The 12806-nt window shown below is 44.6% G+C and overlaps 1 protein-coding gene across 2 annotated transcripts in view; it reads left to right on the top strand.

Moving 5' to 3' along the window:
* Positions 1-12806, top strand: part of LOC137677083 (homer protein homolog 1-like) — a 185865-nt gene that overhangs the window by 54407 nt on the left and 118652 nt on the right. For both annotated transcript variants that reach the window (XM_068424266.1, XM_068424265.1), the window contains exon 2: positions 9108-9264. In XM_068424266.1, coding sequence (XP_068280367.1) covers positions 9108-9264 — 157 coding nt within the window. The remainder of the gene's footprint in view (positions 1-9107; positions 9265-12806) is intronic.

Genomic DNA, 12806 nt, shown 5'->3' on the forward strand with positions numbered 1-12806 from the left:
CGTAGCAGGAAGAACCCAGACAGTTTTTCCCAATAGATTCCTTTCATGCACCACAGGGACTTTATCCCCTTCTACTGTATGTAAAAGGTCCGACTGAGCAGGGCCAGCTCGGTTGATAGATCCCCTGGTATTAACTAACCAGGTAGCTTGTGCCAAATGCTTATCCCAGTTTTTAAAGGTTCCACCCCCCATTGCTTTTAGGGTAGTTTTTAACAGCCCATTATACCGTTCAGTTTTCCCAGAGGCTGGTGAATGATAGGGGATATGATATACCCATTCGATGCCGTGTTCTTCGGCCCAGGTGTCTGAGAGTGTTTTTGAAATGAGTACCATTGTCTGACTCAATTCTCTCTGTCATGCCATGTCGCCACAAGATTTGCTTTTCGAGGCCCAGGATAGTGTTCCGGGCAGTGGCATGGGGCACAGGGTATGTTTCCAGCCATGCGATGGTTGCCTCCACCATGGTAAGCACATAACGTTTACCCTGGCGGGTTTGAGGGAGTGTGATACAGTCAATTTGCCAGGCCTCCCCATATTTATATTTCAACCACCACCCCCCATACCACACAGGTTTTAACCGTTTGGCTTGCTTAATTGCGGTGCACGTTTCACAGCCGTGGATAACCTGTGCAATAGAGTCCATAGTTAAGTCCACCCCTCAGTCATGGGCCCATCTGTATGTTGCATCTCTCCCTTGATGACCTGAAGTGTCATGAGCCCACCAAGCTAAAAATAGTTCACCTTTATGTTCCCAGTCCAAATCTATTTGGAATACTTTAGCAGCCTGATCCGCTTGTTGGTTGTTTTGATGTTCCTCAGTTGCCCGACTTTTAGGTACGTGAGCATCTACGTGACGTACCTTCACGACTAGTTTCTCTAGCCAAGCAGCAATATCTTGCCACAATTCAGCAGCCCAAATAGGTTTCCCTTTGCGCTGCCAGTTGCTTTGCTTCCACTGCTTTAACCACCCCCACAAGGCATTTGCCACCATCCATGAGTCAGTACAGAGATACAGCCTTGGCCACTTTTCTCGTTCAGCAATGTCTAAAGCCAGCTGGATGGCTTTTACCTCTGCGAATTGACTCGATTCATCTTGTCCTTCTGTGGATTCTGTGACTTGTCTTACAGGACTCCATACTGCAGCTTTCCACTTCCGATGTTTTCCTACAAGACGGCAGGATCCATCGGTGAACAGGGCATACTGCTTCTTATCCTCTGGTAGTTCATTATATGGTGGGGCTTCTTCAGCACATGTCACCTCCTTTTCTGGTGGCATTCTGAAGTCTTTGCCTTCTGGCCAGTCCATGATCACTTCTAAGATTCCTGGGCGATTAGGGTTTCCTATTTGAGCCCTCTGTGTAATTAATGCAATCCATTTACTCCATGTAGCATCAGTTGCATGATGGGTAGTAGGAACCTTACCCTTGAACATCCAGCCTAGTACTGGTAATCGGGGTGCCAGGAGAAGCTGTGCTTCAGTACCGATTACCTCTGAAGCAGCTCTAACTCCTTCATATGCTGCCAGTATCTCTTTTTCAGTTGGAGTGTAATTGGCCTCTGAGCCCTTGTATCCTCGACTCCAAAATCCTAGGGGTCAACCTCGAGTCTCCCCTGGCACTTTCTGCCAGAGGCTCCAGGTAGGACCATTGTCCCCGGCTGCGGTGTAGAGCACATTTTTATCATCTTGTCCCGTATGGACTGGTCCAAGGGCTACTGCATGCACAATCTCTTCTTTAATCTGTTCAAAAGCCTGTCGTTGTTCAGGACCCCACTGAAAATCATTCTTCTTTCTGGTCAATTGATAATGAGGGCGTACAGTCTGGTTGTAATCTGGAATATGCATTCTCCAGAAATCCACAATGCCTAGGAAGGCTTGTGTTTCCTTTTTGTTAGTTGGTGGGGACATAGCTGTTATTTTGTTGATCACCTCTATCGGGATCTGGCGACACCCATCTTGCCATTTAATCCCTAAAATCTGGATCTCCCGGGCAGGTCCCTTGACCTTGCCTCTTTTTATGGCAAAACCAGCTTTCAGAAGAATTTGGATGATTTTCTCCCCTTTGTCAAAAACTTCTGCTGCTGTATCACCCCACACAATGATGTCATCCATGTATTGCAAATGTTCTGGAGCTCCACCCTTTTCTAGTGCAGTCTGGATCAGTCCGTGGCAAATAGTAGGACTGTGTTTCCACCCCGGGGCAGTCGATTCCAGGTGTACTGGATACCTCTCCAGGTAAAAGCAAACTGTGGCCTGCACTTTGGTGCCAAAGGAATAGAGAAAAACGCGTTAGCAATGTCTATGGTGGCGTACCACTTGGCTGCCTTTGACTCCAGTTCGTATTGAAGTTCTAGCATGTCTGGCACAGCAGCACTCAGAGGTGGCGTAACTTCATTTAGGCCATGATAATCCAAAGTTAATCTCCATTCTCCATTAGACTTTCTTACTGGCCATATAGGACTATTAAAGGGTGAGTGAGTCTTGCTAATCACTCCTTGATTTTCTAATTGTCTAATCAGTTTATGAATGGGGATCAGGGGACCTCGATTGGTGCGATATTGTCGTTGGTGCACCGTGGCAGTAGCAATTGGCACCTGTTGTCCTTCAACCTTCAGCAACCCCTCGTAAATCTCAAAGGAAGAAATCTGATACTCTCTCAGCTGAGCTCTCCGGTCTCCTCCTGCCGGAGCCGGGATTCAATTTATCAGAGCAACCTGTCGGAGCTTCTCTCGAGCCCCACATTGGGCGCCAATAAATCTGTCACGGTTTAAAGCTGGGCTGGCTATTAAACCTGTGGCAGATGCTCTCTGTTAACCCTCCCCCCACCTGAAGGGAAAGGGAAAAGGGAGAGAGACTTATGGGTTGGAAAGTTAAAACAGTTTTAATAAACTATAATAATGAAAAAGAGTATAATAATAATATTGGAATAATCAAATATATGTAAAACCAAGATCGAGCTCCCCCGATGTCGGCCACGTCACCACTGGCACTGCAGGGCAGGCTCCGGGAAGGCCCAGGCTGGGCCTAGTGACAGTCGAGAGCTGGATTCAGGGATGCACGGATCGAGATCGGGCGCAGCAGGAAAACGGACTAAGTCCTCCTTGGACACTGGCCAAAGGCTCAAGCCGCAGAAGCAGCCCGATGCAGCAGAAGCACCAAAAACCAGCAGGTGGAAGGGGCAGGGGCTGAGACCCTCGTGATCCCCCCGCTTTATACTCAAAATGACATGTATGGGATGGAATACCTTCATTGGTCAATTTTGGGTCACCTGCCCTGTATGCTCCTCCCTGCAGGTGTGACCCCCCTTTGGCTCTTCACTCGTAAGCAGTGAGGAATTTAGCAGTGACCTTGGTTTCTCTAAGAACAAGTACAGCAAAAGCCTTTCTGCATAACATCCCTACCGGTGCCTCAGTGATAACTACAAACTTCGAGCGTTATCAGCCCTAGAAGCAGACACTGTCTGCAAAACATGCAGTTAGTTTCAGAAAGTGCAGTTACTTAGAAGAGACTTAGCTGAAAGTAAAAATCACTGAAAGGAAAACTGGCCTGGTTTAGGCCAAACCAGGACACTAAGACAACAGAATCCCAGCCTTGAGAAGTTGTAGATATTATGGCAATGAAAATAACTTTAGATTCATGGTAAACAGTGTGGGGAAAGAAGGAAGAGGAAGGAGGTCTTTAGCACTAGTGTTGGCATGATCTGGAAGTACCAGACACATCAAAGAATAATACTTTTTTTAAAAGCAAATGTTAATTATAGGTTAGCAAGGAAAGTTCTTTCTAACCTGCTGTACTAAATTAAGCTGCTTTTGTGAAAGCTTTAATTTTTCTCACATGTGGAGAAAGGGACCTTTAGGTTCTTATATTCAATAGTTTGCATTTTTTTGAAAAGGATGTGTTAAGATGTCAAAATGGGAAGAGGAGTTGAAAACACTGTTCATTCAACTGTTAGGACACAGGCTTTTCTTCTAAGCCTAGCCTAGGACTGATCACATATCAATGAATGGATTTCTGTATCAATGATAAAAACTGGTGTGACTCTACTTCCTTAAGCAGTACTTCTCATCCTTCTTTAGTCCTCACGTTCCCACTTAAGTCAATGAGGACTTAGCACTTACTACTTTTTAGTCTGCATTAGACTGCAACATTACAATGGTCAAAGTGAATTAAGAACAACAGCATATTAGCCTTAATGTTTCTGCCATGCTTGAGCAGACATTTCTAATGGTCAAACTGTGTTACTATGGCATTCTGTTAGTTTCTTTTCTTTTTGTTCAGCATTAGGATATTTCTGGAAAAATGAATTACTTCTCTTTGTAATTAGTGATGAGTTTTTGTCTTAGTTCCTATTAGTGTTTTTAATGAATACTAAATACTTTGTGGTAGTGAAGGAAATGGTAAGAGAAAGCTGAAAGAGGAAGAGAAGGAAGAGTAAGGAACTGATAGTTGTTTTTACAGGATTGTTTTTTTCTTATTTAAAGTTGTTATTTTCTTCTTTCTCTCTCAACTCTATATAGGCAAAAGTACATTTATATTTTTTATATATATATATATATATATATATATATGTCTGAGTACTTAGTAAGGGGAAAAAGGAAACTACTCTCCTATTTAATATAACTAATACTACTTCAGCTGAGTTAAATGAAACATCCAGATTGGGAGGGCATCACGTCCTGTGTGGATAATGGAAAAACCAAAAGTCTCATAGTAAAGATTGTTTAGCTGAAGTTGTAAATCTTCTCTATGTTTTACATATTAACTTTTGCTTGTTTCTGAATGTTTTAGTAAATCTAAAATTTAAGTAGCTCTATAGTGTGTTGCCACAGAAAAGTACAGATGACCTAATTGTACAGTAGCTTGGAAGGACTCATTCTATAACACATCTCATCCTGTAGACATAAGGTATGTAACTTACATTTGTTTGAAGAAATAATCAGTATAAATGTTCATCATCAACTGTCAAAACGTATTCTAGTTGGTTTAATTCTAGAGGCATCTGAAGTTTAGCATTGTTATCAGAAAAAACTACTAATTACCCCAGTAATTTGGCAAAATCTGATTTCTCCAACTAGTTTAATGAAGGGGGCTGTGTTTTTTTTTGTCACAGAGTGTAGATAGCTTGTTATTCAGCAAAGCTGTAGTTTCAGTTAAAAGATAGAAAAGACTAACTCTAGTTTATGAGAAGTGATAAAAAAAAGTGCAGGTAAGATTTATTAATGCTGTTCTGTACCTAACTTTGCGGTCAAAGATAACAAAGTTTCTACAAATACATCAACAGCAAAAGGAGGGTCAAGGAGAGTCTCCACCACTTGTTGAATGAGGAGGGTAGTGTAGTGTCAGGGGATGAGGAAAAGGCAGAGGTGCTCAATGCCTTCTTTGCCTCGGTCTTTAATGTCAAGACCGGTTGTCCTCAGGAGACTCGGCCCCCAGAGCCTGAAGTTAGGGGTGGGGGGCTGTGTGAAGCCCCCATAATCCAGGAGGAGACAGTTAGTGACCTGCTGTGCCAGTTGGACACCCACAAGGCTATGGGCCCGGATGGGATTCACCCCAGAGTAATGAAGGAACTGGCAAATGAACTTGCCAAACCACTCTCTATTATCTACCGGCAGTCCTGGTTAACTGGAGAAATTCCAGCTGACTGGAAATTAGCAAATGTAACGCCCATCTACAAGAAGGGTCGGAAGGACGATCCAGGGAACTATAGGCCTGTCAGCCTGACCTCGGTGCCAGGCAAGGTGATGGAACAGATCATCCTGAGTGCCATTACACGGCACATGCAGGCCAATCGGGGCATCGGGGCCAGCCAACATGGATTCATGAAAGGCAGGTCCTGCTTGACCAACCTGGTCTCCTTCTATGACCAAGTGACCCACTTAGTAGATGAGGGCAGGGCTGTGGATGTAGTCTATCTAGACTTCAGTAAGGCATTCGACACTGTCTCCCACAGCATCCTCCTAGACAAACTGGCTGCCCGGGGCTTGGATGGGTGGACTCTTCGATGGGTTAAAAACTGGCGGGATGGCCGAGCCCAGAGAGTGGTGGTGAATGGGGCAAAGTCCAGCTGGCGGCCGGTCACTAGCGGTGTTCCCCAGGGCTCAGTTCTGGGGCCGGTGCTGTTCAATATCTTTATAGATGATCTAGACGTAGGGATTGAGTGCACCCTCAGTAAATTTGCAGATGACACCAAGCTGGGTGGGAGTGTCGATCTGCTGGAGGGTAGGAAGGCCCTACAGAGGGATCTGGACAGGTTAGGTAGATGGGCCGAGACCAACAGCATGAGGTTCAACAAGAACAAGTGCCGGGTCTTACACTTTGGCCACAACAACCCCATGCAGCGCTACAGGCTGGGGGAAGAGTGGTTAGAAAGCGGCCCGGCGGAAAGAGACTTGGGGGTGCTGATCGACAGCCGACTAAACACGAGCCAGCAGTGTGCCCAGGTGGCCAAGGCGGCCAATGGCATCCTGGCCTCTATTAGGAATAGTGTAGCCAGCCGGTCTAGGGAAGTGATCTTCCCTCTGTACTCGGCACTGGTGAGGCCGCACCTTGAATACTGTGTCCAGTTTTGGGCCCCACACTTCAAGAAAGATGTTGAGGTGTTGGAGCAAGTCCAGAGGAGGGCGACCAAGCTGGTGAAGGGTCTGGAGGGTCTGACCTACGAGGAATGGCTGAGGGAGCTGGGGTTGTTTAGCCTGGAGAAGAGGAGGCTCAGAGGTGACCTTATTGCAGTCTACAACTACCTGAAGGGAGGTTGTAGTGAAGTGGGAGTCGGCCTCTTCTCCCAGGCAACTAGTGATAGGACAAGAGGACATAGCCTCAAGCTTCACCAGGGGAGGTTCAGGTTGGACATCAGGAAGAATTTCTTCTCAGAAGGGGTCATTAGACATTGGAACAGGCTGCCCAGGGAGGTGGTGGAGTCACCATCTCTGGATGTGTTTAAGAAAAGACTGGACATGGCACTTAGTGCCATGGTCTAGTTGACATGGTGGTGTCAGGGCAACGGTTGGACTCGATGATCCCAGAGGTCTCTTCCAACCTGGTTGATTCTGTGATTCTGTGATTCTGTAATCAGCAGGAATATGCAGGCTGTCTCATCAAACAAATTGAGGCTATTTAGCTGGGGCTATAGAAGATTTTTGTGCTGACAGTGCAGGAGAGCAGCAACTCCAGGCTGAACAATCAGACTTTTACTGACACTCCCGCTTGCTTCAGTTGTACAGTTTTCACCTACCTTTTACATATGAAAGTCCTAACCTGTGGTATGTTGAAATCCTCAGTTGTGTGATATACTGTACTGTGACAGGACTGAATAGCATTTCTGGTCAAACGTGTATTCATTAACCACACGTCTATGATTTGATTCAGTTCTTTTGTCTTTTTAGTTAATGTGGTCAGAGCCTTTATTTTCTCCTTCCAATGTCAATCTTCATCCAAATAATTGTCAGGCTTCTAAGACTTTTGTTTTGATGGGCTCCTTAACTTTCTGGAGTTAAAGAACTGGTTGCACTATAGTAATATGCATCAAATTACATTTGGGTATGCTTAATTGGGAGGTAAATGGAAAATGTATCTAATATTGAAGACAAGAACTAAAGTTTAGGTATGACTGAAGAAGTAATTGTAGAGATTCAAAAGAGTGATAAGAATTAGTGTAAAGGTTATGTTAAACAAAAGGGCTACAAAAGTCACCTTTGCATAACCTTTGTGCAAGGGATTGGGATCAGGAAAACAGCTACCCAACCTCCTGTAGCTTGGTGTTTTAGAAGGAGAAGATGAGTTGGTGCTGAGGGTACAGTGACATTTGTATGGAGGACTAGCATGTGCATTGATTCCGCTGGCCTACCTTCCTCCTCCTTTAGCTTTCACTGAAATGGTGCTCTTTGGTCTGTTCTGTATCACTTCTAACGTCCAGCATAGAACACCACATATTCTGGCAGATGGGCTTCAAGGAGCCTTAACTCCTAGCTGAGTAATATGATTCTACTGCTGAAAGCAACTGGTTTCGGCTGCTCTCGCTGCCAAGCAGTAGAGATATTTCCGAGAGTTTACATGTACCCCTTTGTAATGAGGCCAGATTGAAACCCTTTGACTATGAGTACCCAAAATCCTATTTTTTTCTTTTGCTTTTATTTTGGGCAGAAAAATGTATTAAGAACTTACCTCTTACTTAAAGGGAGATGAGGGCAGGGACAAAGGATATGTTTCTTCACATCCTGGAAATGGGAGAAAACAGAAGAGTTCAAAAACCTACAAAGTTAAACTCAACTTAAAATTCTGGTACTTAATATCTTTAAGATTTGATGGCAGCATTCCCTGAAGAATACAGCAATCTATTTGGCACTAAAATGTAGATAAATTTAAACTGACAACCATCTTAGTGATACTAAAATATTTTTAGATTTCTATGCAATATTATATGTCTTGGTAATGATCATGGGGAAAAATAAGTTGTAAATTCTAAAGTACAGTAATTTTTTTATCTTATGTAACTTTATTTGCTAAGCAGTTAACTTTGAACCGTGTGTGTTATACATATTTAGTGTTGCTATGAAAACATTCAGATATGAAGCTCCAAAGAGTGAGGGTTTCACAACACATGTTCCTGACCATAATTAACGTTAGTTTTAGAATAATTGCATTGAATCAGCCAGTTCAGTTTCAGATTATGGCCTAAGATTGATTAGAATAATCAGAGTATTAAAAGATTTTTGAGAAGATGGGGGATTGAAGTAGTACATGTTCTACAACATGCAGTGTAATGAGATGAAGTTATTACACATGTATCGATGCTGGTTAGTTCAAAGAGACAGATGAAGGATGAGGGCTGGGGAGGTGATGGGACAGGGCTGAATCTATATTTAAAGATGGCTGTCTTGATGTGACTCTGGAGCTGGTTGCTGATTTTTGCTTTAGAAGGCTTGCATTTTGCTTGCATATGTATATTAATGCACTTATCTGCTCTATGCAGCAACACATACAGAAGTTCCTAGGAAAAATTTATCATGCAAAGTGAAATGTGTAGATCCCAGTGGATATAACTGGCAGATAACTTGTGTGCAACAATATTACATGCAAATCAGATTAATGACTTACACTCTCTATACTTCAGGGAACAACCCATCTTCAGCACGCGAGCTCATGTCTTCCAGATTGACCCAAACACTAAGAAGAACTGGGTTCCCACAAGCAAGCATGCTGTTACTGTGTCCTACTTCTATGACAGCACAAGAAATGTCTATAGGATAATCAGTTTGGATGGCTCAAAGGTAAGCTTTATTGTGGAGAACTTGCTTGCGGATTGACTTCTGTATTTATTTTCCCAGTCTGATGTCCTTCATGTATCTTATCAGATGCTTTTGTCATTATCTGAGTAACAGATTACTGATGTGTTAAATGGTTGCATTGCTTCATTACATATTTTAAGTGTTTATTGGAAAATACTATTGTCCATGCATTCATATTCCCTTTGATAAATCTATTGCTGAATTTAAGTGATGACCTGTTACTTAATATTTTGAGCAGGCTAAAAAGGCATTCCCTGTGAGATGCACTAAAAAGTACAAATAGGATTACAGTAACCTGTTTTCAGCTTTGCATTTATCTTCATTTAGCCCACACCCAGGGCAAAACAATAAGCAGTTCTATCACAAAATATCTATTCCCCAACCAAGAAAGGGAATTGGGAAAAGGAAGGAGACACATAGGTTAAAATTTAAAGAGATTCAATAAAATAAGGAAACCAATATCAATGGTAATACAAAACACACAAAATTATACTTAGCCCACAGAGTGGTGGCAAGTCACTCCAGGGATAGCAGTCATTGAGAAGAGGGGAGGGAGGAAAGCAAAAGAGCCCCATGCCTCCCTAGCAAGCTTCCCCTTTTATAGTAAACATGACATTAATGTTATAGAATACACCTGTGGGCCAACCTGGGTCAGCTGCCCTGGATTTAACTGCTAATGGCCTTGATCACCATGGCTGGCCACAGACTGAAACAAAATGTAACAGAAAATTGATTCTATAACTTTTATCCCTGCAAAACCAGGACAGGATTCCACCCCTTATTCTATATCATTTACTTCAAGTCACTACTATTTTCCCCATCTCTTGACATATATATATCTCCATATATACACAGAGATATCATTCTCTTTAGTCTATGGGTTATCTCTCCAAGAAGTCCATTGAATTAATTTTGTCCAAAACCGTGGGTTTTATTTCTCATAATACTCTCTCAGGGCAGGGAAAAAATGGTGTGGAATTCACTCAGTCAGCAGATCAGGACTAGGCCTCAACACAGTGTGATGGACTGGTGAAGCTGGTCACAGAAGGATAATCACAGAATCAATCAGGTTGGAAGAGACCTCTGGGATCATTGAGTCCAACCATTGCCCTGACAGCACCATGTCAACTAGACCATGGCACTAAGTGCCATGTCTAGTCTTTTCTTAAACACATCCAGAGATGGTGACTCCACCACCTCCCTGGGCAGCCTGTTCCAATGTCTAATGACCCCTTCTGAGAAGAAATGCTTCCTAATGTCCAACCTGAACCTCCCCTGGCGAAGCTTGAGTCTATGTCCTCTTGTCCTATCGCTAGTTGCCTGGGAGAAGAGGCCGACTCCCACTTCACTACAACCTCCCTTCAGGTAGTTGTAGACTGCAATAAGGTCACCTCTGAGCCTCCTCTTCCTCAGGTTAAACCACCCCAGCTCCCTCAGCCGTTCCTCATAGGTCAGACCCTCCAGACCCTTCACCAGCTTGGTCGCCCTCCTCTGGACTCGCTCCAACACCTCAACATCTTTCTTGAAGTGCGGGGCCCAGAACTGGACACAGTATTCAAGGTGCGGCCTCACCAGTGCCGAGTACAGAGGGAAGATCACTACCCTAGACCGGCTGGCTACACTATTCCTAATAGAGGCCAGGATGCCATTGGCCTCCTTGGCCACCTGGGCACACTGCTGGCTCGTGTTTAGCCGGCTGTCGATCAGCACCCCCAAGTCTCTTTCCGCCGGGCCGCTTTCTAACCACTCTTCCCCCAGCCTGTAGCGCTGCATGGGGTTGTTGTGGCCGAAGTGTAAGACCCGGCACTTGTTCTTGTTGAACCTCATGCTGTTGGTCTCGGCCCATCTACCTAACCTGTCCAGATCCCTCTGTAGGGCCTTCCTACCCTCCAGCAGATCGACACTTCCACCCAGCTTGGTGTCATCTGCAAATTTACTGAGGGTGCACTCAATCCCTACGTCTAGATCATCTATAAAGATATTGAACAGCACCGGCCCCAGAACTGAGCCCTGGGGAACACCGCTAGTGACCGGCCGCCAGCTGGACTTTGCCCCATTCACCACCACTCTCTAGGCTCGGCCATCCAGCCAGTTTTTAACCCATCGAAGAGTCCACCCATCCAAGCCCCGGGCAGCCAGTTTGTCTAGGAGGATGCTGTGGGAGACAGTGTCGAATGCCTTACTGAAGTCTAGATAGACTACATCCACAGCCCTGCCCTCATCTACTAAGCGGGTCACTTGGCCATAGAAGGAGACCAGGTTGGTCAAGCAGGACCTGCCTTTCATGAATCCATGTTGGCTGGCTCCGATGCCCCGATTGTCCTGCATGTGCCGTGTAATGGCACTCGGGATGATCTGTTCCATCACCTTGCCTGGCACCGAGGTCAGGCTGACAGGCCTGTAGTTCCCTGTATCTTCCTTTTGGCCCTTCTTGTAGATTGGAATGTGTTGTGTCTGGAGCTCACAGCTGGTGTATCTGGTGCAGCCTATGTTCACAGTCTGGGGTGATTCTTACTGTGATAAATAACTAGAGAAGTGATGACAAGCAGTATCCTATAACAGTTAGCATCATACAGTTCAAGTTATTGGCTATTCTCACCCGAAATCAACTCTCCTTGAGGTACACATCTAACTTCCCCAACCTCCTGCATCATCCACCAGGTGCACCCGGGTCCTCAAGCAAAAGCAATCCCACAAATGGGTTTTCCTTTGCTCAAGGCAGGAGTAATCCAAACTGTTTTCCCCAACATATTCCTTATGTGCACCACAGGGATTTATTCCCCTCTACAGTGCAGAACAGTTCTGATTGAGCAGGACCAGCCCGATTGACTTAGCTTTTGCTAAGTGTTCATCCCAGTTTTTGAATGTCCCATCACCCATTGCTTGCAATGTAGTCTTCAACAGTCCATTGCATCATTCAACTTTCTCAGCACCTGCTGTATGATAGGGGATGTGATATATCCATTCAATACCATGCTCTTTAGCCCATGTGTCTATGAGCCTATTTTGGAAGTGAGTCTCATTGTCTGCCTTTATTCTTTCTGGAGTGCCATGTCGCCACAAAATTTGCTTTTCAAGGCCCAGGATAGTGTTATGGGCACTGGCATGAGGCACGGGGTATGTTTCCAACCAGTTGGTACTTGCTTCCACCATTGTGAGCACATAGCACTTGCCTTGGTGGGTTCGTGAAAGCAAGATGTAATCAATTTGCCAGGCCTCTCCATACTTATATTTTAGCCATCGTCCTCCATACCACAGGGGTTTTAGTCATTTGGCTTGTTTAATTGCAGCAAAGATTTCACATTCGTGGATGACCTGTGCAGTAGTGTCCATGGTCAAATCCACCCCTTGGTCACAGGCCCATCTATATGTTGCATCTCTGCCTTGATGGCCTGATGCGTTATGTGCCCACTGAGCTAAAAATAATTCACCTTTATGCTGCCAGTCCAGATCTACTTGAGCCACTTTGATCATAGCAGCTTGATCCACCTGCTGGTTGTTTTGTTCCTCAGTGGCTCTGCTCT

Source organism: Nyctibius grandis (genome assembly GCF_013368605.1).
Source record: "Nyctibius grandis isolate bNycGra1 chromosome W unlocalized genomic scaffold, bNycGra1.pri SUPER_W_unloc_1, whole genome shotgun sequence".
NCBI classification, from domain to species: Eukaryota; Metazoa; Chordata; class Aves; order Nyctibiiformes; family Nyctibiidae; genus Nyctibius; species Nyctibius grandis.